Raw genomic sequence first — 26,498 nt, 5'->3', positions numbered from 1 at the left:
TTTTAATTGTAAACAAATATTTAAATTTTAACAAGTATATAAATTTATTAACTTTTGATATAACAAACCAATATCCAAAAAAATAATTTATGCATAACTAAAACCCTGCATAACTAATACCTTCACAACTAATACCTACATTACTAATACCCGCATAAGCCTAACCAGTCACCAAACGCGAAATTTTTTTTGCTAAGAGACGTAGTATTAAAAGGATATGTTTTAGAATTGATTGCGCAAATGACTGCTTTGAAAAGATTTTTAAATGGTTTTCCTTACTTGCAAAAGTCTTTAACAGCAAAAGTGAAGAATTTATTAGAAGGCACGTTGGTCATTTTATCGTTTTGTTTTTAATCAAATATAGAATATGATAAAATCTATATATCTAATCTTTAATCAAATATATTTTCCTGAACTAGTGCTTCGGAACTCACCCATGTTTCTTCTGTTACAACTTCATATTTGTTTGCATTTGAACTAACTTCACTAACAAGAACTTGTAAATTTTTCCATTTTGTGTTTGGTATAATGACATAAAATGTCTTTCACAAAAATATATCTTGAAAAGATTGGTTTGTTACTTTTGTTGGTGTTTGGTCAAATATATCCCTATATATTAAGGTAGGTAACATCTTCTAGTAGAAGAACATGGAGATAACTTGAGTGTTAAAAACATTATACACAATACACATACATTTAAAAGAGAGAGAAACATATCGTGTGAATACAAACACAAGTTGCTCAAACATGAGTTAAAACTGACTGTTCACTAATAATTCAATACCCAAATGACTAAGACTAACATAAAACTACTGGGGTGCATCAAATGCACACGAATTTGTAGAAAAAACTAATCAAATAATGTTGACAGATACAAAGTTGCATCTCCAGGTACAATAGAGTAAGAATAAAAAAGAAAAGGCTAAATCAGATGTGATATCTGTGACTAAGACTATGGACTGCTTAACAAACAATTGCTTGCTACTATTAGGACCATGTTGCTGTCTTACCAAATTTGATGTCATTTTCCTATAACAAAAAAAGTTTGAAGCTCCATGGTATCCACATTAGTATAAAATAACCTTTCTCTCTAACAAGAGTTCAGTCAAACACATACTATAGTATGCTGCACTTCCTTTGCCTTAACTTGCACTCAGCTATCATACGGGGAAGATAGCAGAAAACTCCTTTCCTAATCAAAGCAGTTGGAGACAATATCAAACTGGTCAACATCAAAGCAACCATTAACATAAGCTGTTACTTAAATTACAATGAAAGCAACAGGTAATCTTTCCGTTTTCTTAATTTTGGGAGGATGGTGGGGTTAGTGGTTGGGAGATAGAAGGTAACATAACAGACACTCACAGGATAGAGTTAGTCTATTCATCCTCTGATTCTACTTGCCCTCCGAATTTCCTCAATGCAAGAGAATATATTGCTTTTCGTTTCAGCAACTTTCCACTTGCTACCAACTTGACGGCCTGTGATCAAATGATATATCATATAGGTTTTGAAGTTCAAGATTCGAATCATACATGGACAAGTGTTGCAATGAAAAAAAACATACTCCATCTTCTGCAATGTAATATCACCTAACCATAACTTGTATCTTAATGCCTCCTAACCGATACAGAATGTTATTCAGTAAATCATACTCATTACCACAGCCATGTCCCATCAATTTGTTGCTAAATATTGTAAGTTCCGCTTATCATTGTCAAGTATAGATTTATATTATTCTAGTTCCATCCACTTAATGATACTCCTTCTGTCCCAATTTATGGACACTCTTTCCTTCTTAGCCAGTCCCAAAAAGAATTACACCTTTCTATATTTAGTAACATTTAACTTTAAACTCCCCATTTTACCCTTAATGAGATAATTTATGGCCACACAAAAATATCTATGGCTTATTTTGGACAAGAAGTTTTATTCTTAAACTCCGTGACCAGTCAAACACCTTTAAATAAATCGGTAACGCATGACTGAACAGCAAAACTGCTCATTCTAACTATAGACTTAAATCATCAGTAAAATGAGAGATTATATTGTAATTAGGTTGGTTTACTGATCATGAAAGCAAAAAACAGAAGGATGAGGTTGAAATTTGAGACAGATTTGCCATACATAAAACAGCATTATCATTTACGTACGGCGTTTTGATTTGATCAAGTAAACCATGAAAATGAATCAAAAATAGGGTTGCAACAAATTGATGTGACACAGCTTCCAAATTCTTAAGCAAGTGAATTTGGCAGACATGGTTCTTTCATGAAATTAACCAACAACTTTTGATGGTAAAATGTAACTAAAGCGAACACCAAAAGAATGGGATTGTCGGATGGTAGGTGGAGAGTTACTTATTAAACAAGATCATGGGTTACTGAAATTTCGTTTAGTGTAGAAAAATAGAAACAAAGGCAAAGTAGAAACAAAAACTGTGCTAAGGAAACAAAAAATAAGTACCTATATTAGGTGACCCATGAGAATTCCATTGACATATCCAGATAAGTTATTTATATGCTGAAAAGGTCTTTTCAGTAATTATATCCATGGGCGCCTCCCAATAGATTTTAACTCAATACATGGATCATACTTCATAGGGAACTGAAACTTCGTTTAGTATAAAAATATACAAAGAAGGCAAAGTAGAAAGAAAAATCATGCTTATAGAATAAAAAGAAAGTTTAACAATTTAGCTGACCCGCAGAGAATTCCATTAACATCTCCAACAAAGTTATTTTTATGCTGAAAAGATCTTTCCAGTAATATCCAAGGTACCTACACAATGGTTTTTAACTCATTACACCTAATACAAAGTATTGGAACCTGGATGTACCATACCCCTTCACAACCTAGAAGAAGAAAGCCAGCAAAAGACACTTGCAAACCTTTACCAGAAATCAGATTGAGCAAATAAATTTAAGAAGGTTGATCAAAATAACTGTTTTTTAACTCCTTAGTTCTCGATGGAAAACTTCTATTTGTGAGATTTAAATGATAAGTGATGTTGTAAGTTGTAACCATTAAATTTTACTAAACTATGTAAACACGTTAGAAAATTTCGAGTTCTCAGCACAGAGTAAGATCTGAAGAAATAAAATCTGCATTTTGGGAAAAAGATTACTACCATAGAAAGAGAATGTCCCTCCGAAATCAGCTCTCTCAACTCATTCTCCAGCTGGGACTCTGATGGACTCTCATCTATACTGATCGATTTGCCTTCAATCAAGAAAGTAATTTCACCCTTCGGTTGGTGTGCCAAGTATGCCTCTTTTGCTTCGCCGATAGTGCCACGCCAGAACTAATGAGGTAGCAGTGAAACATTATGAATTTACTGATAAACATTATGAATTAATGCTTGCATGACTAATGAAGCTCAAGAGCCTTTTTTCCTATCAATAATTAATGAGACAAAACAAAAAATCCAAAGAGTAACCCTTTGAACTTGTGTAATAAACTATCATAACGGATCACCATAATAACTGTGATACAGAAAAAGGCACTTGGAAGAACAAAAATATGCGAACAAAGAATTAACTTATATGAACTATTTTATAGTGTCGAAATATACAAGACACAGAAAGGAAAATCCAACCCGGTCTTCCTACAGAAGAAACAAAAATTAGTGTTTAACCCTCTTCGAAATATCTGTAAGTTCACTTATCCCTCTTCCAGATTAGATAGTTGTTTATGTACTAGCTTGTAAATCTAACAAGGATGATAATGAAATAATGAAAACTTTCAAGGGATAGTAAGCTTAAATCATAAGCACTTACCTCCTCATGAACTTTGGTCATCTCCCGAGCCATGACACACTGCCTACATTGAAGCATAAAATGCAATATATTAACATCTAAAAGTAACAGAATTGTAAAGGTGGAACTAAACAAATTCTCCTTCCCTAATTGTCTCTTTTCTTTTTTGTGAGAAGGGGGAAACGGGGAGCTGGGTGGGGTTGGAGATTTACCTACTCTCACCAAATATAGCAGCAGCCTCTTCAAGAAATTGAGAAAGCTTGTGAGGTGGAATGAAGAAAATTTGTGTGGCTGATTCATTTGCTGAAAGTATCAGCCTCTCTCTCCTCGAAGTATTATGCTTTGGAAGAAAACCAACTACATAATGACACAATATGTGAACCAGTATTTCACTCACTATTCTTGAAATTTAGTAACTAAAAAACACAGTGTGTCAGAGCATTACCAAATGAGAACTCATGAGTAGGTAAGCCAGAGGCCGAAAGAGCAGTTACCACAGCAGAAGGCCCGGGAATGGGAACAACAAGTATATTTTTCTCCGCGCACAGCTTAGCCTACATTTTAGAAAATTACTTCACATGCATATCTTTCAATAGACAAGATGTGGGACATGAAGCCTGAAAACCTAGTTACTGCTCTTTCCACAAATATGTAGAGAATGTTCAGGACAAACTATTTCACACGGTATATATCACAACCTTTGGTCCAATGGTACACAAACGACTACTCCCTCTGTCCCAATATATGTGGCACACTTCCTTTTTAGTTTGTACCAGAATGATACCTTTATATATTTAGAAATAATTTAACTTTAAACTTACCATTTTACCCTTGGTGAGATGATTTATAGCGACACAAATATGTATAACTTGTTTCAGACCACAAGCTTCAAATATCTTACTATTTTTCTTACTCTCTGTGCTTAGTCTAAGCGCATCACCTAAATTGGGACGGAGGGAGTAATATATTTCCCCTAAGAAATAGCCTATAATCATGGATATTCAACACATTGTCCAACTTCTAATGAATCAAGATAGCCGTTTGTTCCGGTATAAATAGTCATTGCAAGAAAAGATCGAATAATCCACAAGGATATACTTGCTCACCAGTTCCATTCCAGGATCACTAATGCCAGGTGTGCCAGCATCACTAATCAGGGCAACAATTTCACCATCTTGTAGTTTCCTCAGCACCATTTGAGCTCTTTGAGACTCATTAAACTTGTGATAACTAAGCTGAAACCTAAAGCCTATTCTTAGACACAAACAAACGTTCTAAGAAAAGCACCAGGCATAACCCAAAAAGTGACTTACAAGAGGAGTTTTAATGTTGTAATAGTGTAGCAATTTCCCGGAATGCCTTGTATCTTCCGAAAGAATCACATCTGCTGATTTCAAGACTCGCAAAGCCCTGAAAGCATCGACAAATTCACCATTAAGGCAGAGAATATGGAAGCAAAAAACAATCATGACATCCAGTGTTCAAGATTAGATCTTCAAAATGCCAACAACTAATTCATTCCTAAGCAGAGGGAAATACATGTAATGGACACGAATTACTCCCTCTATTTCAATTTGTCTGTCTTACTTTCCTTTTTAGTATGTTTTAAAAAGAATGTCTCTTTCCTAATTTGGCAACTCCTTAATTTCAATATCTCACATGGCATGTTTAAGACCACAAGATTAAAAGGCATTTTGGTACATCATACATATCTTTAGTTTAAAACCACAAGATTCAAAAGGCTTCCTTACTTTCGTAAACTCTGTGCCCAATCAAAATAAGACAAACAAATTGAAAAGGACAGAGTAATAAATAAATACATTTCAAATTGTTGGACCATAATATCCATTATACTCTTATCTAAAACATAAAGAGAACCTCTAATGTTAGAGAACTCATATTAAATCAAACTAGGTCCAAGTGTCTGACGATTCATATAGCCGACCCTCAACTAGCTTGGGACTAAAATATAGTAATACTAGTTGATGTATAACATTCATGAAACTTTACAGGTGTAATCCTATTCTTCCACAATGTGACATAAGGATTGAACTTAGTGTGTGAGTGTCCATCTACCCAAAAAGCCAATACAAAAAGCAGTAAAGTATGCAAGTGAATTTTACCTGAGAGTAATATCTTCAAGATTGCCAATTGGGGTTCCTACTAGATATAAACCTGGTTTCAAAGGGCCCTAAAACAAAGGGAAAGCTAATTCACACTGACACCAGCTCAGAAAGTAAGAAAAAAAAAGACACTATTTTTTTGAAATCAAGAAGATAAAGTTAGCAACTTTACTTGTTTAGGATTTGATAGCTGATGGTGCAGTTCATCAGGGGTGTCAATATTGGAGGTTTGAGCAGTGTTAGAAGAATAGAATGAAAGGGTGAAATCTCTAGGGACAGTACAAAGGAGTGAAGGTATTATTAAGTGGGGTTTGAAAGATTGAGTGAATATTGGAAGAGGGCATCTCAAAAACTGTCTGGGAAATGGGGTAACGATGGAGGAAGAGGAAGGTAACATAGACATCATGGGATTATAACGCCGTATTAGCATTCTTGATTCTTCTCTTCAAGAAAGGTGAGCCCTCTTGCAGTGTAATACTGTTGATATCTTATTAGTTGAAATTTTGGGGGTTTCTTTTCTACTATTAGAACTTAAAATCTGACCTGCAATTCGAATACAAGTGTTACGTCTGCGATAAAATGTCTCTCTTTTGTTTCCACATTGACTCCGTTACCACAACTTTAGTAGTTGCATAAAATGCCTCATTACCAAGGATGTTTAGGCAGTGTCATAGGATATAGCAGTGAATGCTGACTACTTATTCGCCTTTTAATAACTATATGATGTTTATAGGTTTGCTTGAGCTCATCTAGACTAATTTAACGACCTCATAGTTCTCATCCCCTTATTCGCTTTCAATTTTTCATCAGAATTATGAACTTTTACTCAGTATCATGATTTTAAACAAGAGATTGGTGCATAATTTAATCCACTGTAATATATCTTACTTCTCTTCATCCCTTCTAATGAGATGCAAAAGAGTAATGGTTGTTCTCCGGTGAAATATATCAAAACTAGTTATGTGAAATATATATATATATACTGTAGTTATGTTGTTGTGCTGTAGTTATGTGAAGAATAGCATAATGTAAGAAAAAACAGATAATCTTATACCGTATACCACTAGTACTAAAATACCAAAATTTACCATTCCACCAATTTGGAACATAAATCTTAAGTCTTATGTTGAGGAGTTGATACAATTTTCCTCTTATACTGAATATAAAGAGTTCTCCAATTCTGGTGTTTTAGGCTTTCGGCTCAACACCTAAAGACAATGATCATCAAGAGTCTTCGCACTTTGCAGTCATGTTAAGAAAATGACTACAAAAGTTGTAAGCATAGCAAGCTTGAATTTACTGGAAAGTCATATTAAACTTGATAGAACTCTTAACCCCAACTTATAATCAAGCAAAGCAAGTTTTGATTACATGGTACATCACACGTAAGGGGGACGATAAAGGGCCGGCTTTTAATGCCACAGCCATTATAACATAAAACACAACATTCCTACATATGCTTATGTCTCACATTTAACCAGAAGCACTAACACCGCTATACAAGTAAAGGCTGCTTTATAGCAGCTTTCAAATTTTGCTCAGCGCACAATGCGAACTGGCAAATTCAGAATGTCAGTTGTTCTTCTATTACTACTACTTGTTTTATAAACCAAATTCTCTTTGCTTTTCAGTTTGGAGTTGGAGTTGCTAGGTTGTAGTCATATGTAGCTTGTGATACTACACTTTATCGTCATGGAACCACCATCTCGTCTCCTTGGGAGACCTGCCATTTTTGCAGTTCTTCACGTAGCGATCATTGTCAGCAGGACGTTGCTGTTCAAACAGACAAGGTAAATTTGAGGTCTCAATCTCAAAAGGTGAGAAGTTCATGAACAAATGAAGAGATGCCAAATGTAAAATTCCATTGAAGTTTAAATGCTAACAGACCTTCGCAGGTGAGCTAGACAGCATTGAGAGAATGCTGATGCAGATGGAACTAACAGTCATGGCAGGGGACCATGAATCGTACAGGATATCTGCAACCAACCGGCGAGCATGATATGAAAACACAAGAACCAAAATCATGTGCAGCACATAACAAATACATCATACAGTGTAATATTTAATCATGTATTACATAAGACTTTAGTTGGAGAAAGGGGTGACTGCTACAAAATTATGCCACACTCCTGTTAAGTACTGCCAGTACTTGTCTAATTCAGTTTAGAGGAATTGATCAACTTTTGGCAGCAAACATTTATTAATATTCCTTTAGAAATAAAATGTACTCCCTCCATTTCACTTTATGTGGCAATGTTCAGAGTACCAGGGTCAAAGTACTTAATTTTCGATAGAATTTGGATACAGATTCTCCAAGTCTTTGAAAAAGAAAAATTACATATTTAAAATTACCAGCCAGTATCAAGGATGCCTACATTAGTTGGATTTCATGTAAAGTTGATAAATCCATCAGACAAGTTTGAAAAATGATTCCTGCTTGTATTTTTTGGTGTGTTTGGAATGAGAGGAATAGAAAATGTTTTGATGGAATATGAACTCCAAACCACTCCCTTAAGGCTAGATGTCTTTTAGATTTGTGTAGCTGAGATAGTCTATCCCCTGTAGATTCTCATTTGAAGTCGTTGGACTTTATTAGCTCTTTCTCCCTAGCATAGGCCTCTTTGTAACAGAGCTAATAATCTCTCTCTTTTGTAACTACTTTGCTATATGCATCTTCTTGATGCCATTTAAATACTACTTACTTCATTGAAAAAAAAACCTACGTACATAATAAGTACACCTTCTAGAAGTCATAATAGTTGATTCAAAATTTAAGATAAGCGGGGTCAAAGAAGACCTGTTTGACTCCCCAAATAGTAATGTTGCCACATAAATTGGAACAGAGGAGGTATATATATAGGAACTAAATCATAACTACCAAAATTTCTATAGCAATTTTAAATTGTAGGTACATTTGTTTGAATTTTGAACTAGTAAGCTGGTCAAGCAAAAGAATACCAACAATTATATAAATTGGCCAATGTGTTGATGGCAGTTCACATATTTTTCATGTGCGTGAGTGTTCTCTAGATCATCTTTTTTCCTTTTCTTTCTCACTTAGCAAATAGGAGGAGAAGCTAACTGAAAGAATATCAAAACATGCTTCTGTTTCTGTTCAGGGCAGTAAGTTTTTGTTTATCTGAAAGTATAAGATAGGTTTTTGTTTATCTGAAAGTATCAGATCTAACTTGTGGCTGTGGCTTCAAAAATCAAAACCAAAGCGCTAAACATTCCAGAGGAGCCCATACATATGCTGATGATTAAGTCTATGCCCCACCGACATACACAACAAGACTTCACAATGTCAGTATCCACAAACATGTGATTATAGGTGCTACATTGCTAGTCTTTGCAAAATCAATATTCTGCAGCACCACTGACACCTCTTCAAAAAAAAGCACATTACAGAGGTAAGTCTACCTAAATAACATGGCAGTATCACCGATAAAGTTTAACCAGCCTTGAGCTAAATGATGCATCCATAAACTCCTAAACATGCTAAACTGGAGGGTTATTGCTGCAATTTATGAACCCCAAGATACCTTTTCTTTTCTGACCTAGAAATCCCTGAGGGCCAAGCAGCGCCCAAAATGAACCCCCTAACTTTTATCTGTTGTGAGACACATTAAATTTGATAATGGGCCCACCCCTCTACTGGTCTCCACTTACCCAGGATTAACTTGTGAAGAGAATTTTACCCTACATATGATCTTGATATGTAGTTCAAGAGGAGTTTTTCATGGCGAAAGAATATTACCAGGAAACAAGAAAAGATAGAAAACTAGTTTTAGAATAACTGTAGAATCGGAATATAATATACTACACCCTCCATTTCAATTTATGTGTCTTAACTTGAAACACCACAAATTTGAAGAATGTAAAAAAGACTTTTGAATCTTGTGGTCTTAAAAGTGTGTATGACATACCAAAAGTACCCTTGATTTTGTGGTCTTAAACATGCTATGCCATGCCTATAAGGGAGTATCATTAAGGGTAAAATAGGAATACTGGAATTAAAAGCTTTACTCAACTAAATATGGAAAACTTACATTCTTTTTTAACATACTAAAAGGAATTAAGCCACATAAATTGAAACAGAGGGAGTACATAATTTGGAATAATGAGCACAACTCACGAGCCTACAATGGTAATATGAGGTAGTACTTTGGGCCATTTGTTTTATTTTCAAAATTACTGATGTTTGTATTAAGATGGGTAAATCCCAAATAACCAGGAAATTTTAAGTAGAGATTATACGTGCTGCTAAAAGAAGATATAATCATGGTGCAGAGCAATAGAGCGATCAAGCAGTATACTCTCAATTCATCTGCTGTTTTAACAAGTAGATTTGACCAAGACACTCATGATTAAGCTTCAACGTATCCAGAAAATGCTAAGTAATAGACTTCTTTTCATGTTCATTTCCCCAACCAAACAAGATTTCAACAGACACATACAAAAACAAAAGAATGCACACCAAGTCCAAAGAGCCAAATCAAAATGCCACCATATCTAGGCTAGATTTTATCCTCACTCAACTTGCTTGAAGCAACATACTACAAGAAATGAAAGAAGAACAGAAAACCATAACCAAGGATGCAACGGGGGCAACAATATGACATTTAGCACATTTGCAATGCAATGGTCGTACCAATCAAGATACCATCGCAAAATGGCCATGCTGGGCAACTAGAGATATTTAGCGCAATTGCAATCCAATAGTTGTACCAATTCAAGCTACCATCGCAAAATGACCATGCTGAGCAACTCGAAGGAAAATGCTTCTCACTCATCTCATGTTGTGCAATTATAAGATATATGTTGTTTTTATTCTGTATCTGTAGGCCTCAATTTCAAGTGCCGCATTGATTACTTTGCACTATTGCATGTTAGGAAGCAATTAAGATCAGATGAGCAAACAAATGCTTGCAAAGGACGGGAAAACAAACCTAAACAGATATGCCCATTGCTATAAATGTGAGGATGCAATGGAGCAGGAGGGATAAAAACAACCTGCCAAGTCAAGAGATAAAATGCTACAGTAAAGATAAAATAAACTTTAAGAAAAAAGAAATTACTCTTATCAAACAAGCAAGCTAATGTCTTGCATTCCAGATATATGATGGCAGAAATTAGACTCCAAGTTAAAGTATTCAAAGCAGTTAAACCAAAGCTGATGGAACTAAGAAAGCAAACACACATAGTATTTATTAAGAGTTTTCTGAAGTGCTTACTTTTTCAATCAATGTTAAACTTCGCCATACTGAAAGCCTAGGCAGTTCTATTTATTAAGTGATCATTATCTACTGCTTATGTCTGAAGTCACAAAATAATTAGTTCTTCAGGATTTAAAACACTTTTTCCTCTAGTTATCCTTTTAATTCTTACTAATTGACCTATAAGACAGCAAGACATAATTACCTGTTAAAACAAAAAAACAACAAGAGAAATTTTTCTTTGGACAACAAAAATTAATAAATAATTAAATTATATTGGGAAAAAAAAAAAAAGGAAACTCACTTGAGGGGCTTCCATAGGGTAATGCTCAGGGAAATCAACCTGAAGTTGATACATCTCATTTGCATACAAAGTTCCAGGTGCCCCATTGACTTCAATTATCCATCTACCACCCCAAAAACACAAAAATTACAAACAATTCTTAAAAAAAAAAAAAAAAAAGCTGAAATCTCTTTCTTTTTCCAATCAACCCCTTTCTTGAAAATCAATACATAAACCAAATAAATCAATTTCAGACAAAAAAAGTAAAAAAAAAAAAAAGGAGCAAATACCTTTGAAGATTATCAGTAGCTTTGTGTTTAAATCCAGCAGGTGGATTAACCTGCCATTCCACAAGCTCTTTCTGTAACCGATTACAAGCGATCTTGCTCAAAGCCTACTACATTTCAACAAAATAAACAACCCCATTTGCAAGAAAACAAAAAAAAACTATTTTTTTCTTCATATAATCCATAAAGATTCAATTTTTACCAAGAAAAACAGACCAAGAAACAAACCTTGCGAGATGAAGCAGAAGGGCTAGACATGGTGGGTTGAGTTATTACAGGAAGAGAAAAAGATAGTTGCGATAAAAAAAAAAAAAAAAAGAAGTTTCTGCGTAGAGTGGACGTCGGTATTAATTTATTGGGGTATAAAGTGTAAAGTGATGAGAACTTTATGGGGGTGTTTTGTAATTAGGGAAGATAATTGGGTATTGTTGAAAATTTACTTCAGAAACTGATCAATTGGGACGGCGGTTTTTATGATTAGATGGATACTCACGTGCGGTTTGCCATCAATTTGGACACGTGGCGAATGTTCTAGGAGGAATCACGTGATGAAAGTCCATACACATTTTAGCTTTTATTATGTAATGGAAAAACAAAATTGACATCGACAAATAAAGCATAAATTTCCTAAAATATTAAAATTTAGACATGGTAAAGGAGGTAGTAGTAACGGTAAGCTGTTTCTGGTTATTCAACTAATAATGTTTTAAACATTTCTATACGCAGGCGGAGCCATAGTGATAGTTACAGGGTTTTTTTTGTCGCTCGAAGCTGCAGGTTTAATAAAACCAAGTAATGTATGCTCAATCCCTATTTTGTGTTTAAAACTTTATTTAATATATACAAATAATATACTTAAAATCTAGTAAGCAAAAAAAAAAAAATCAAAAATCATAAACTAAAAATCTTAACTCTACTGCCATTCATCTATCGCACCCACAAGGAGGTCAACTTTGATATCTCAACCTAGATCTCTACAGTTAGTTGATTGATAGGCAGGTAATTAATACTAAACTAATAAGTAAAGTAATTCTAATCGTCGCCGGACGCCCCTCTCCCCACCCAAAAAAAAAAAAAAAAAAACATAGAAAAAGTATTGAAAATTCTTTCTTTCTATTCCGGTTTATTGGTCAATTTCAACCCGAAGTACAAATGTGATTTCCTTAAAGAATTTATTATTGAAACAATAGATTTAGGCTTAAATATTGAAACAAAAAATTGTGCGGACTATTTATGGATTTTGGATGATACATGTCGATTAAAATGTAGAATATCTCTAAAATATTATATAAGCTTTTATAGGGTAACAATTGACAAGAATTGACTAGACAGCTTCATTTCTAAATAAGACTTATTTTAGATTTGGCGAATAAGGGGTTTTGGGGGGTCGTCTCAGTCACAAGGTCTGAATAACAACTACACAAAAAGAAATTTGACCTTAAAATATCAAAACCAAAATAAGAAGATGAGACCCAAATCAAATTTTGTTAATTAGATAACAAACCCGTTAAACTAATGCAGCATTTTTTTGCGCGGATTGTCCTTCCTTTGGATGTTCTTTAATTTTTGTCCCTCAAATTAGTGGTCTTTAATTTTTGTCCTTCGCCTAATACCCTAAGGTTTTAGGTTCGAACCCCAGCTTAGTAAAAAATAAATAAATTACAAGACAGAGTTTTGAATTCGCAAGGCAGAAATTTCTTAAATGCTAATGATGATGAGCCACGGAATAAAGGCACAAAAGAAGAATCCCATAAGGTATTGAAGCGATCAAAGAGGCTTGCTGCACAAGATGAAGATTCAGTATTGGTGAAAGATGATATTGCTGAAAATGAAGTGCTTGACAGAGGCAGAAGAAACTGGGGCAAATCTGTTGGTCCTTGTTTGGAGAAAGTAAGAAGTGATGAAATTGTTAAAGAAACTTGAATGTTAATGATGACAAGACAAGGAGTAAGGTACAAAAGAAGAACACCTGAAGGCATTGAAGCGATCAAAAAGGCTTGCTATACAGGATACCGCTAAAAATGAAGTGCTCAGGCAAAACTCTGCCTGAATCATGCAAACTTTGCCTTACGAATTCAAATTTTGTCTTGCAATTTTTTTTAATTTTTAACTGAACGGAGATTCGAACCCAAAACTAAGGGGCTCTAACGAAGGGAAAATTAAAGACCACCAATTTAATGGAAAAAAATTAAAGACCATCCCAAAATAAGTACTTTCCTGCAAATTGCCCCTGATACATTGGCACCAAACATGGGCTCATCCCCCAACCAAATTATTGATGGGTCTGTTAGAAATGAGCCCATTTCTGAAGGAACACTTATTGGGCCCAGCCCGAGAACAAAATTAGCACTCATCTACTGCAGAAAAGGTTGATTTACACAAATATCCCTCTTTTGGTCCCCATTTAAATGTTGTCATTATTTTTAAAAGTTATGAAAATATAGCTCTGGAGAAATAATTATTCATGATAAAGTTAGACTCGGGTCTAATGTTTGCTCATATATTACTCAATCTAACAAATAAAACATTTGACTCGTTTAACGTTTGCAGTAATTTACATAATATTAAACTGTGGTATAATGTTTTTTCATTATATTATTAGTTTGCTCAAATAAAATCTTTAGACCACGGTATGTTGTTGTTGTCGTCTCAAAAAGAGACAATTGGTGAAAACTTCTGGAAATGGTTTCGCATTCTCACTTTTAAAAGCATTCACTTAACAATAATTCAAATTTCCAAGTGCACCAATCTCTATAAATGTGTTCTCATTTTCTCTTCATGAATGGAAGCTTTTTTTGTTAGCATTTTTCTTAACTTTTGAGAGATTTATATATCAGCAAATAATGATGCTTAAAAAGCTTTCAGCTCAGCTTTTTCTCTTCTACAAAAAATAATGGTCTAAGTCCTTTTCTTCTTTACTGATATCAATTTTGAAATATTATTGAAGACGACCTATTAATTGATCGGTCATATTCATGAAAGATGAGGCAGTACTGGCTAATAATGTAAAACACATGCGTGGAAAATGACAAATTGGGAACCAACCACTCCTCAACCATACTAAGAAGAAAAAGAAATTACAGGTCCTAAATTCGTACCCTACACATGGACTATATGATCATTGTTTAAACACGTATCATCGAAGGTTGTGATATATTCTTAATCAGACATTTCGAATTTAAATTTTGAAAATAAAAATTATCTTTAATTAACAGAGAACATTTTATCCTCAATATGGGACTTTCATGCAACCCTGAACTATTCGTTAAACTCAAAAAGGATACCAAACACTAAGTGGGAAACTATAAAAGATAAATTGAACTCGTAACCCAATTGGAACAACACTTCTTCTTTACTAAATAAAATTAAGGGGATTATTTTTTTCTTTTTTTCCCTTGATATGTACATAAATACACTAGACATCCTATTCAAATCTATCAATCTATCACTAATTAATAACTTTTAATCATAACAAATCCTAAATCCTAATTAATAAATAGGACTAATTAATTAATCCCCGATACGTCACCAGGAGGCAGTATTAGGATTAAAAGAAGGCATGAAAATCTTTTGGCCGGTGGCTAAAATATGTCTTGGGTCAAACTCTATTTTCCTTTGCTGAAATCTTGTCCAATATTTTTCTCCAAAATGGTCCCTCCATTCTCGTTGATTTGTATAATGAGGCAAATATTGTTTCACATTTATCCTTGCATCTTCACAAAACTTCAATATTTCGTAATTTTGATTGCTGAGGTAATCCAACGTTTGTGTCTCATCACCATTTTCCAATGCCGACCTCAGAAATGCGACTAAGTAAAACACATCCTCTTCTGGTGTTACCACCGAACTCCTCTCGTCCCACCTAAACATAATGCCAAGATAGTAAATTAAGTGGCGTACACAAAAAATTTCATAAACAAAATCAATATTTTAAAAAGAATAAATGAACAAAATATGTCGTATCGATTGGACTATCGAACTAGAACAAGATTTTCGAATATTCGTGAGTGCTTTTTTGATAAGGTTAGGAAGTAGCCAAGAATTTGGTACCCCTAGGGAAGATCTTCCTGACAAGAGGATCTTGAATGTTTAATTTGGACCATCTCTCTTACCTTCTAAGTTTTGTTGGATTTATTGGTTCATTAATTCTAGCTGGAAATTAAAATTGCATGGTATTATGCATGCGAGCCACGTGTTTAGGTGGACATGCCACTTATCATACAACATACGACATGAACAGAACTAACCACTGACCCCAAAGCATTGGAGTGGTATGGGACATGGTGTTTGGTATCGGACGTTGAATTGTCCCTATTATTTTTCATAAGGGTAGTGTCCAAATAACTTTTACATACCTGGATCAAATGAGGAGCTATAATTTAAAGTTTATGGGTTTAAGATTTTAACTTTTTTAAAAATTATCGAGTCTAAATTACTAACTTGAGTATTGTTTTGACTGAACCGCAAAGCAAAAGATATTCTAACTCCGCCGCTGACATCGACATGTATTATCAACAAAGGTATCAAGTAATTTTATCTATTCAAATTTAAATATATTTTCCTTTTTAAAAAAAAAAAAATGAACTCTAATCTTCAAGATTAATTAGACGCACTTTATTGACTTTGTCTCTATTCCTATATTGGATTCGTTCGTATTTACTATTCATTTTTTAATTTGTTGTCTGTTTGGCAGCTAGGACAAAACAAAATTACAGCAACATCTCTGGACGAAAAGTAGATACTGAGCGATCGCTTAAGCTATTTAGCAGGGGAAGGACCATTATTAATGGACCATACTATACATGAATGTTGTTGAAATTTTGTATCTTTACGTTTTCGTAATTTTCGATAAAATTCAGAAATCGGGTGAGATGTCTGATGAACATAATCCAAATTGTGAGGTCGATGACTCATATCACTAGTTCTACCAAAGTTTGTGTCATCAGAAACGGCACAACAAAATATTTACATATGCATAGCATAGTAGATACTACATATATAGTGTTTTGTTGCATGCATGCACTTTCAGACAACCAACGTAAGAAACAGACAGAAGTAGATGACGGTACATAGTAAGAAACAGACAGACGTAGATGACGGTACATATTAGGAGAAAAAGGCATATATAATTGTTGGATTTTACTTACAACATATGTACTAACAGTATAATTTTTCACTATCAACATATTTTAACAAAAGGTATTCTGCCTTATTTTGTATCTTAAAGTACTTTTTATGAACAATTATACATAGTTATTTTTAAGTGATTCAATAGTGTTTAAATATTATTGCACCAATGGCAAGGATGGAGCTATAATCTTAATTACCGGTTCGGCAGAATTCAATAGCTTTGACGAAAATTTTGTATTCATGTTAAGAATATTCATCGAATTTGTATAAGAATTTATCCAGAATCTAATTAATAAGTTGTCTTTTCTAAAACTCAAAAGCTGAAAATTCTCAATCCGCCACGGTATATAAAAATAAATTCATATGGGAGGAGAACTTACTTGTTCTTGTTCATAGGGTAGATGAGTATGGGACCACTAGTCTTATTCCCCAAAATGCCCTTAAACACTCCTTTATCGAACTCTGCAATTTTTGATTTTGGTACAAATAAGTTTAGCCATGGGTGTGGCACTTCCCACAACCCTTTAGACCGGAGTTTCAACTCGGCCTTGTGAACCCGGTCCAAGAAATCCACGTAAGGAAGGTCCGTTGTGAACACTGAAGCTGGTATATAATTTAGCTTTTTCAACAAAATCTCTATCGCCTGAAAAAAGAATGAAAAAGCAAAATTTTAAAAAAAGAACGATTATACTTCACGTCCAAAGTTAAGACAACGTAACATTAAAATATTCAATCAAAGTACAAAAAAGCTAGCCACTGCTGAACTGTTACTACTTTTGTCAGGATAACCTTTATTTTCATGCAAACTCCAATTAAAAATTCATAAATAACAAAATTATTAGACTAGGGAATATATTTTGGTGGAATGTCACTGGATGGCTTAGATATAATCATATATTATTATAATACTAAAAGTTTAAGAAATAGTTAAAGTGTGCGTTGTGTGCGTTCGATCTTAGGATCTGACCGAGCTGATAGATTATGGAAGATCTTCCATGTTTTCTTGTGCATGTTGTGTTCCATCTTTTTACGACGAATGCTGTCAATCGAATAAAATAATAAGCTTAAATTATCCTAAAAAATTGCTTTGGATATGTACCAAACAGGAATAACGACAGCGAAGCTTTATAGAATGTTCTGATTTTTCTAATGTCAGAATTTAAATAACTTAGTTACGACATTTCTTAATCTTGCTTTTGAATTGTTTAGCTAATACACACGAATAATAAGTGAACGTAGATATATAGAAGAAAGAGTGGTCAGCTGAACACTCCTCATTTCAAAATATTGAATATATAAAAAATAAATTATGCATAAAAATTTTACACCGTCAAATCATCTAAAAGACAAGTACATGTAACTTTATAGCAAAGCTGAACTAGCAATCTGCAAAATATAATAACTGGCCAATTTCAATAGATGAAACTACATCGATGTTGTAAGAATCTTTTATAATATTAGCATATAGTATAATATATTCTTTTGAAATATGTTATCAAAATCTAAGACGATTGAGTAGGTAAAACAAAGGAAGAAAATAGGCCTCTAAAATATAGCTTCGCCACCTATTAGCAAAAAATACTACTGTATATACTTTACAGGCTTTATTCGCACTAAACATGCATTAATCAGAGAGCTAAAGCTAAAGCTTAACTACTAATACTAGCTAGCGCATCTTATAGCATCAATAGATCACCAACTTTACCCATCTTTAATTTTCTCTTTACATTCAAATAGCAAAAGTGTGCATCATGTGGCAAGGAATCAAGAAAGTAAACTAATTAAAGACACTTTAATTAATTAATTTATCAAGAAACATAATAGTGATGCAGCAACAATAGATATCTGTAAAGAAAACATGCATAATATTAAATAGAATTTAAGTATACACTATTAGTGATAGTAATTTTTATACTATTAGGTGACTTAAACAATATTTACAGGTAAGCCTCCTTATGAATATTGTAATATTGAAAATCAGACAACCTTCTACAACTGATAAAAGTAACCTAATTATATTTAAAAAAATTCACTAGAGTATAGTGGAAACAAACCTGATCAACGATATCAGCATTTGAAAGGAGATAATTTTTGGTGATTTCTAAGCAATATAAAACTCCTCCTTCAGCCTTCAGAGAAGAAACCTTCACAGGGTTACTTGGAGAAAAGAAAGAAGATCTCCAATTGTTGATTAGGCCTTCATCAACTATAACAAATCCTTCCACATAATCAAATTTTTGTGAAGCTGGTTTTCCATCTAAAGATATTAAATACTCTTGGTCTTGGGTAAATGTCGAAAAATTTGAATATAGAACTCGGATCCATCTCACCTGCATGTACATTAAATAAACGAATTTAACTTATACACACTTATAAAGTAATACTTAAACAATTATACCATCTAGAAAAATAATCATAGATAACGGTTCATAAAAGTAGAATTAAATAGTAACTTAGAAAGTTAGGTGATTTACCTGATATAACACGTTAAATATACTAATATGAGGATTCATCATAAGAAATAAGATATCTTGACCTCTTACAATTTGAATAGAAAAAAAATGACTTTTTCAAATCTCTTATGTGTTTTTTCCAAAGGATCATAATATTAAAAAAAGTTTGTAAAGGGTCAAATAACCATTTTTCTCCATCATTTTTTTTTTACATATAAATCTATCAATATATATAAGTCAAATCCGAAATAAATTAGAATTATGAGACAACACTTTACAGGGAAAAGTGATGTCAACAACAGTGCCAGCTTAAGAACAGCGGTTTAAATGAAGTTGGAAAAAGCTACAAAAACAAGGACCCATTTTCCTTGCTCTTATGTCCTGAATTATGCAACCTCCTTTCATGTCTTGTCCATAAACTAGTACTAAGAAAAAAATTATAAAGCCCCACCATATAGAGTTATAGACCAGAGAGGGGGAGGAGGAAAGAAAGCAAGAAAAAAATTGCCAATGTAGATATCCAAAATAAAATAATAATCAAACACTACATAAAAAGAGGCTTTTAGTAACAATATATTTTTCTTTTAGCGGCAATAATTATTGCCATAAAAATATTTATCAGCAATTGGTTAATGCCATTAGATCCAATTAAAGTTCTTTAATTTATTATTTAGAGCTTAAGTTTGGTATTAAAGTTTGGTAATTAATTCTAGAATATAATTAATTAAAGAATTATAATTAAAACATATTTTGTTATAGTGTTAAAACTAAACTGTCGCTAAAAACATATTTTGTTATAGCACATTGAGAAAAAATACAAACCCTTTGAGGAGCTTGTTCAAGCGCAATTCTTGCCCTTGTTATGATCCCAAATTGTCCTAATCCACCAAGAACGGCTTGAAACAGCTCAGAGTTTTCTTTTTCTGAACATGTCAATAGCTCACCCTTACCTGTTTTCAAACATACCATTTGTCACATCAAAAGTATGATAAATGGTTCTAATCATATCAATAATTTGTTTCTAATTTTGTTTCAATTATGACAATCTATTGGTACTAATTACAATGATTAATACACCCTGCCCGAAGTAAGAGATTCTATATTATAAGAGAGTTCAGTTGAGCATAAAAACAAAACACCCATGTGGTAGTACTCACTCAATTTCAAGGACAAATCTCTAAACATATTCTGAAAAAAGGGGTTCATAATTAACACAAAAAAAATAAAGCTATTGTTAAAACACCCCATCTAAAGATGTTACAAGACAAAATACCATCCTAACATCCCATGTTATTGTTCTAAAGTCACATATCTGGCAACTACTTTCTTTCTTAACAAAAGCTATCAGGAATTCAGTATTAAATAGAGTGCGGATAAGAATATAATGTACTACTTGTATGAATTATTATTTTTTGGCAATGATAATTCGACTTTTAATTTATACATTGACAGTATAAAATAATTAACGCACCTGTAACAACATCAAGTTCATGGACATTGCTAATTTGAGGGCCATGATTGAAAGCCTGACCACTAATACCAGCATTAGAGAGAGTACCACCCACAGTCAAATACAAATAATCAGTCCATGATTTCGGCGCAAGTCCATATTCTAACGTGGACGTCAACACATCTATCCATAACTCTCCACCCCAAACATCAGCGTACATGAATTTCTCCGAAACCTTAGTCGTAGTCAACAACTTATTTTTCGAACCGTTCATTTGAACAACAACTCCATTTGTTGTCATAGCTTGACCATTTATAGAATGGCCGTGTCCTCTAGCCGAGACAGTGAACCCACGAGCCGAGTCGTACGCTGCTCTTACGAGCCGCACTACGTCCTCGGCTCTAGCCGGGTGAAGAACCACCATCGGCTCGGCTCTATATAGCCCGCCGAAGTCGACCGAGGCGGTTTCTAAATCAGCTGGAGCTGAGCTGAGGTTCCCGTCTAAGCCGAGCCGTAAAAGCTCATTGGGGTTAAAAGTAAATCCCACGGTAACAATAAGTCGACATATTGCTAATGTTAACAATAATTTAGTAGCCATAGTGAAAATAGAAATTGTGTGTTTATGGTGTGAAAAGAGGAAGTGCTTGTTAGTATATATAGGCGAAGGATAAGGAAAATGTGAAATTAAGGGAGACGAATTCAAAATTTAATTTTAATAAATACCCCGTAGTGACACTTGTGGGGAAAGAGAACAAAATCTTGTGGCAGGAGCAGAAGTAGTACCAGGATCGTCAGCACAAGCGTGGGACTAACGTAAGACAGATTGCACTTTAAAGATTTACCAAAATCAAACATGCAAAAGATTCTTAAAATCCTTTTTTTTCTTTCTTTCTAGCAAATCATTAATAACGTCGTCAAAAGATACATGAAGATAACAAGGAGGAAGAAACAAGAAGAAGATAATGGGGAAATGCAATAATAAGTTTGAGATGAGGAGGTGCTAGAAATGGTCATATTTGCAAAGAATTATATAGTTTTTGGGATTTGTCTATGATGTGAGGTACAAGTTGGGTATTTATAGGACAAATGGGGAAGAGAGGATAGTGAAGAAGGAAGAGAATGGTCACGTGCGAGGATGAGGCCTGACACGAGTGAAACTTTGGTGGGCCCACTGAGAGTGGGGGCCCATTAAGGGATACGGAGGATCTGTGTGGGCCCATTAACAAGGAAAACTTCACGTGGGCGGAAGGACTGATCGACGGGTCTTTTTTTCCTATCTTAATTTTTCATTTCGGAATTTAATGATTTTGGCTAATTCAAAATAAATTATGGTTAGGTGTTTGGACGATATTTAAGTTAATTGGAAAAAAAAAATAGTTAGGACGATACTTAAGTTAATTTGAAAAAAAAAAATAGATAGGACGATATTTAAGTTAATTTGAAAAAAAAAAAAATAGTACTCCAATTTAAGGCAGTTGATTCTAGGGTTCAAGGTAGTTGAGCCGAGGGTCTATGGAAACAGTTTCTCTACCCATAAAGAAAGAAGTAAGGCCTGCGTATATTCTATCCTTCTCATACCCTACTTTTCAAACTACACTGAGTATGTTGTTGATTCAAGGAAAATTGACGTAAATAGTCACTCGCTCAAAAAAATAACTGACACATAATATATGTATATGTTATGTATGTTGGTTAGCGGATATCAATATTTTTTACCGAGTGATCAAATGTCTAATTACCCCGTGATTAAATTCTGTTTAAATATGAACTTCACATAACAAAAACATATGCAAGTTGAAAATTTGTGAACTAGAACTAGCATTTCGTTTGAAACACATCTTCAGATAAAGATTTTAGTATTTCAGTTGAACTTCAATTCCTGAAGGTCTGTAATTACTCATAGCCAAATTATAACTATATTTGTACATACTAAAAGCAATTTTTTATGCCCAAACGACCTTCCAAGTTTTTCTTCATATAATTGATTAATATGAATAAAGAGGTGTCCAATTTGATAACAACAACATATTGGAACTCATAATTGTCCGCATTTTGACCTCACTGATGAATTGTTCTCTTCATGAATAACATACATATTAATATAGTTGACTTAATAAAAGTTTAGAAAGGCTCATATATATATATATATATATAACAACAAATGTTAACGATTGGGAGATATTAGAAGTTATTGTCGTAGTTATACCATCACAACAATATGTTAATTAATACCAAAAATTCAATTTGTCCCAAGTGATGTTCATAAGATAATAGAATAAAATATTGAGATGAGCATCTTGATGGTAGGCAATAATAGCTAGCCGAGAGTTGCGTTACAGTATTGCACTGCAGTTTGCAACAAATTGATAGTAAGAAATTAGACCTCCAATTTAATTAATATTGATTAATGTCTACCTTCCCTGAACTGAAGGAAGTACATTAAGTTAATGATGAACATATGGATTGAATTAACGCTAAAAGACACACGAAGGAAATCTAAGCATAGATTATATGGATCTATCGTACTAATATAGTTGCCTAATCAGGTTAAAAATGAGAAACTAGTGGTACCGAATGAATGCTTATAATATTGCAACTAATTAAGTTAAACAATAATTACGAAAATTGACTCAATTAACAGAATTATTTGGCTTTAACGCTTTCCCATTGGATGGCTACCTTGGTCACATGTTGGTTATTGTTTAGCGTATCTTTTTCATGGTAAATGAAAAGGAAATTTTCAAACATTTAACAAACTGCTCTGATAACATGTAAAAAATTGTTTTTTCCCACTTAGTGCGCGATACATACACTGAAATAGAGTCCGGAACCTAAATGACCCAATAAAAACTCAATTGAACCAAATACCCCAAAAAAAAAAAAAAAAAAAAAGAGGTACCATAGTACCTTTAACGCATTTTTTTTCTGCGTTATATAAAAGTGAGTTAACGTCTCACGTTAAAATCAGTTACCGATTTTTCAAAAAAAAAAAAAAAAAACAAACAAACAAAACAAAACAAATTTCATAACGCATAATTTTACTGCACTATGCAAATAGTTCAATTTCCTGAGTTGCTAAGTTAGGCTATGTCAATATACTTGCTAATCCAACTGTATTCATTGCAAATCAAAACTATGCAAAAGTTTTCATTTTATAATATTTCTCTGTTCACTTTTACTTGTACATTATTCTAAAAATATATTTTCACTTTTAGCATATTAAGAGAAGATAATTTTTTCTTGTTTTACCCATAGTATTAGTTGCTCATTTCAAATCATTTTCAAGTCCATTAAAATATGCATCAATTAATATGAATATCGTGGTAAATTATGCACTTCATTTATTATTTCTTAAGGGATATGCAGAATTGTGGACAAGTAAAAGTGATCGGAGGAAATATTAATTTATCTTTTGATACTAAAAGAATCTTTTGACAATTTTTTACCAAAATATGTATTATCTTATCTTCTGATACTTATGAAAAACATTTATTATTATAAAGAGTTTTTATTTTCTTACTTTTTGAATAAATATCTTTTAACAACAATTTTACTGTCTTGTTCATTGAGTTGCTGCTCTTTTTTCTTAATTAATATTTATTTAGCTAATTCTAAAAAGATCGAGTCTAAGATCTATTTACCGATAAAAGTAAGTAATTTTTATTATAATTGAGGGTTAATTACGTTAATTATTAATGTAATAAGAATTAATTCGAGATACACACCTTGTATTTTAAAATCGAACATTTACACCACTTATACTATGAAAATCCTATCTTCAATTTTAAAATACATGGTGTGTATCTCGAATTAATTCGTATTGCATGAGTATTTAATGAAAAGATAACTAGAATTTTAACAATTTGGAAAAATATTTTTAAAAAAATCTAAATTATAGGGATGTATTCCCAATTTCTCAAAAAAAAAAAAAAAAAAAAAAAAAACTTTATCTAATAAGTAAATAAAAATGAAACTTTATCGGAATAAGTAAATTAAAAATAATTTTAAAGCGAAGAATAAATAAAGAAACTAAAGATGAGGAGTTTTTTAATTTATTCCTCATCTTTAGTTTCTTTATTTATTCTTCGCTTTAAAATTATTTTTTAATTTACTTATTCCGATAAAGTTTCATTAGCATAGGATTTCTTAAGAAGTTTATTTTATTTTATTTTTGAAAAATTGGGAATACATCACTAGAATTTAGTTTTTTTTTTAAATATTTTGCCAAATTGTTAAAATTCTAGTTATCTTTTCAATAAATACTCATGTAATAAGAATTAATTCGAGATACACACCATGTATTTTAAAATTGAAGATAGGATTTTCATAGTATAAGTGGTGTAAATGTTCGATTTTAAAATACAAGGTGTGTATCTCGAATTAATTCTTATTACATTAATATTTAACGTAATTAACCCTCAATTATAATAAAAATTATTTACTTTTATCGGTAAATAGATTTTAGACTCGGTTGTTTTTAGAATAAGCTAAATAAACATTAATTAAGAAAAAAAGCAACAAGTCAATGAACAAGACAGTAAAAATTTTGTTAAAAGATATTTATTCAAAAGTAAGAAAATAAATACTCTTTATAATAATAAATGTTTTTCATAAGTATCAAAAGATAAGATAATACATATTTTGGTAAAAAATTGTCAAAAGATTCTTTTAGTATCAAAAGATAAATTAATATTTCCTCGGTTCACTTTTACTTGTCCACAACTTTGACACCCCTTAAAAAATAATAAATGAAGTGCATGATTTATCACGATATTCATATTAATTGATGCATATTTTTAATGGACTTGAAAATGATTTGAAATGGGCAATTAATACTATGGGTAAAACGGGAAAAAAATATCTTCTCTTAATATGCTAAAAGTGAAAATATATTTTTAGAATTATGGACAAATAAAAGTGAACGGAGAAACATTATAAAATGAAAACTTTTGCATAGTTTTGATTTGCAATGAATACGGTTGGATTAGCAAGTATATTGACACGGCCTAACTTAGCAACTCAGGAAATTGAACTACTTGCATAGCGCAGTAAAATTATGCATTATGCAATTTTTTTTTTTTTTTTTTTTGAAAAATCGGTAACGGATTTTAACGTGAGACATTAACTTACTTTTATATAACGCAGAAAAAAGATGCGTTAAAGGTACTATGGTATCTCTTTTTTTTTTTTTTGTTCGGGTATTTTGGTTCAATTGAGTTTTTATTGGGTCATTTAGGTTCCGGACTCCACTGAGACATCGATTAATTCAGATTCACGTCACAAAAAATTCATTTAAGGGAAAGACCTCATTTTGTATTATTTCTATACCGAAAATTTGAACTTGAGATCTCTAGTTAATAGTGAAAGAATCATATCCATTCCACCACAACCATTTTCGGTGAACATGTAAATTTGTTATAGTTGCAGCTATGAACCACTAAAGGTTATATATCAATATAACTTCGAAATATTCTTTTGCGACGTTAACTTTAAATGTATTTTTAAACTTCAACTGAATATATATCCAAAAATAATCACAAAGTTTAGAACTGAATGGGTTGAAATAGCACTCTGTGTGAACAGTAGATGAAGAACTTGTTGAGTACGTATTAGATTGAGTCTACGTCTTTGATAGTTGGCTATCGCTAGATTTCAAATAATTGACCAACTGCAATTGTGTCAATAATTAGGTATAATGTATACATACTTTGACTACTTAAATAGTAACGTGTCCTACCTTCTAAGAGAGGTTATTGTTTATATATGTCTTATTATAAAGTTCATACACCCTCTATTTA

General features: G+C 32.7%; 3 protein-coding genes across 4 annotated transcripts; all 3 read right to left on the bottom strand.

Annotated features, from left to right (window-relative positions):
- Positions 1 to 748: 748 nt before the first annotated feature.
- Positions 749 to 6,497, bottom strand: LOC132033182 (uncharacterized). Of its 2 annotated transcripts, none has more exons than XM_059423072.1 (10): positions 6,054 to 6,497; positions 5,882 to 5,949; positions 5,072 to 5,168; positions 4,865 to 4,993; positions 4,204 to 4,312; positions 3,971 to 4,115; positions 3,780 to 3,822; positions 3,131 to 3,304; positions 1,366 to 1,481; positions 749 to 1,222 (listed from the first exon to the last, which is right to left on the bottom strand). In XM_059423072.1, the coding sequence occupies exons 1-9, from the start codon at positions 6,309 to 6,311 to the stop codon at positions 1,380 to 1,382; spliced, it is 1,125 nt and encodes a 374-aa protein (XP_059279055.1). In that variant the 5' UTR covers positions 6,312 to 6,497; the 3' UTR covers positions 749 to 1,222; positions 1,366 to 1,379. The 2 variants fall into 2 exon arrangements, with proteins under 2 accessions (XP_059279055.1, XP_059279054.1); XM_059423071.1 differs by having other exon boundaries at positions 749 to 1,192; positions 6,054 to 6,490.
- Positions 6,498 to 7,205: 708 nt separating this feature from the next.
- Positions 7,206 to 12,064, bottom strand: LOC132033181 (probable ubiquitin-conjugating enzyme E2 18). Its single transcript, XM_059423069.1, has 6 exons — positions 11,896 to 12,064; positions 11,671 to 11,774; positions 11,402 to 11,504; positions 10,831 to 10,894; positions 7,769 to 7,857; positions 7,206 to 7,654 (listed from the first exon to the last, which is right to left on the bottom strand). Exons 1-6 carry the CDS (start codon positions 11,923 to 11,925, stop codon positions 7,559 to 7,561), a joined length of 486 nt encoding a protein of 161 aa, XP_059279052.1. The 5' UTR covers positions 11,926 to 12,064; the 3' UTR covers positions 7,206 to 7,558.
- Positions 12,065 to 15,000: 2,936 nt separating this feature from the next.
- Positions 15,001 to 21,751, bottom strand: LOC132033180 (cytokinin dehydrogenase 5). The gene is made up of 5 exons (XM_059423068.1): positions 20,722 to 21,751; positions 20,073 to 20,200; positions 18,852 to 19,127; positions 17,178 to 17,440; positions 15,001 to 15,529 (listed from the first exon to the last, which is right to left on the bottom strand). The coding sequence occupies exons 1-5, from the start codon at positions 21,296 to 21,298 to the stop codon at positions 15,193 to 15,195; spliced, it is 1,581 nt and encodes a 526-aa protein (XP_059279051.1). The 5' UTR covers positions 21,299 to 21,751; the 3' UTR covers positions 15,001 to 15,192.
- Between the last annotated feature and the right edge of the window lie 4,747 nt (positions 21,752 to 26,498).

Source organism: Lycium ferocissimum, chromosome 10 (assembly GCF_029784015.1).
Source record: "Lycium ferocissimum isolate CSIRO_LF1 chromosome 10, AGI_CSIRO_Lferr_CH_V1, whole genome shotgun sequence".
Classification (NCBI taxonomy): Eukaryota; Viridiplantae; Streptophyta; class Magnoliopsida; order Solanales; family Solanaceae; genus Lycium; species Lycium ferocissimum.
The sequence above is the reverse complement of the archived record's forward strand: the minus strand, read 5'-3'. Positions and strand labels throughout refer to the sequence as shown.

Coding starts and splice junctions, on each gene's coding strand:
- LOC132033180 (XM_059423068.1), bottom strand. CDS start 21,298: ATGGCTACTAAATTATTGTTAACATTAGCAATATGTCGACTTATTGTT. Junction 19,128..20,072: donor TTGAACAAGCTCCTCAAAGG/GTTTGTATTTTT, acceptor ATGTACATGCAG/GTGAGATGGATCCGAGTTCT. Junction 15,530..17,177: donor TACCCTATGAACAAGAACAA/GTAAGTTCTCCT, acceptor CATTATGTTTAG/GTGGGACGAGAGGAGTTCGG.
- LOC132033181 (XM_059423069.1), bottom strand. CDS start 11,925: ATGTCTAGCCCTTCTGCTTCATCTCGCAAG. Junction 10,895..11,401: donor ACCCTATGGAAGCCCCTCAA/GTGAGTTTCCTT, acceptor TTGACTTGGCAG/GTTGTTTTTATCCCTCCTGC. Junction 7,858..10,830: donor CAATGGGCATATCTGTTTAG/GTTTGTTTTCCC, acceptor GGTTGGTTGCAG/ATATCCTGTACGATTCATGG.
- LOC132033182 (XM_059423072.1), bottom strand. CDS start 6,311: ATGCTAATACGGCGTTATAATCCCATGATGTCTATGTTACCTTCCTCT. Junction 4,313..4,864: donor GTGATCCTGGAATGGAACTG/GTGAGCAAGTAT, acceptor TCTAAAATGTAG/GCTAAGCTGTGCGCGGAGAA. Junction 4,116..4,203: donor TACTCATGAGTTCTCATTTG/GTAATGCTCTGA, acceptor GTCATTATGTAG/TTGGTTTTCTTCCAAAGCAT.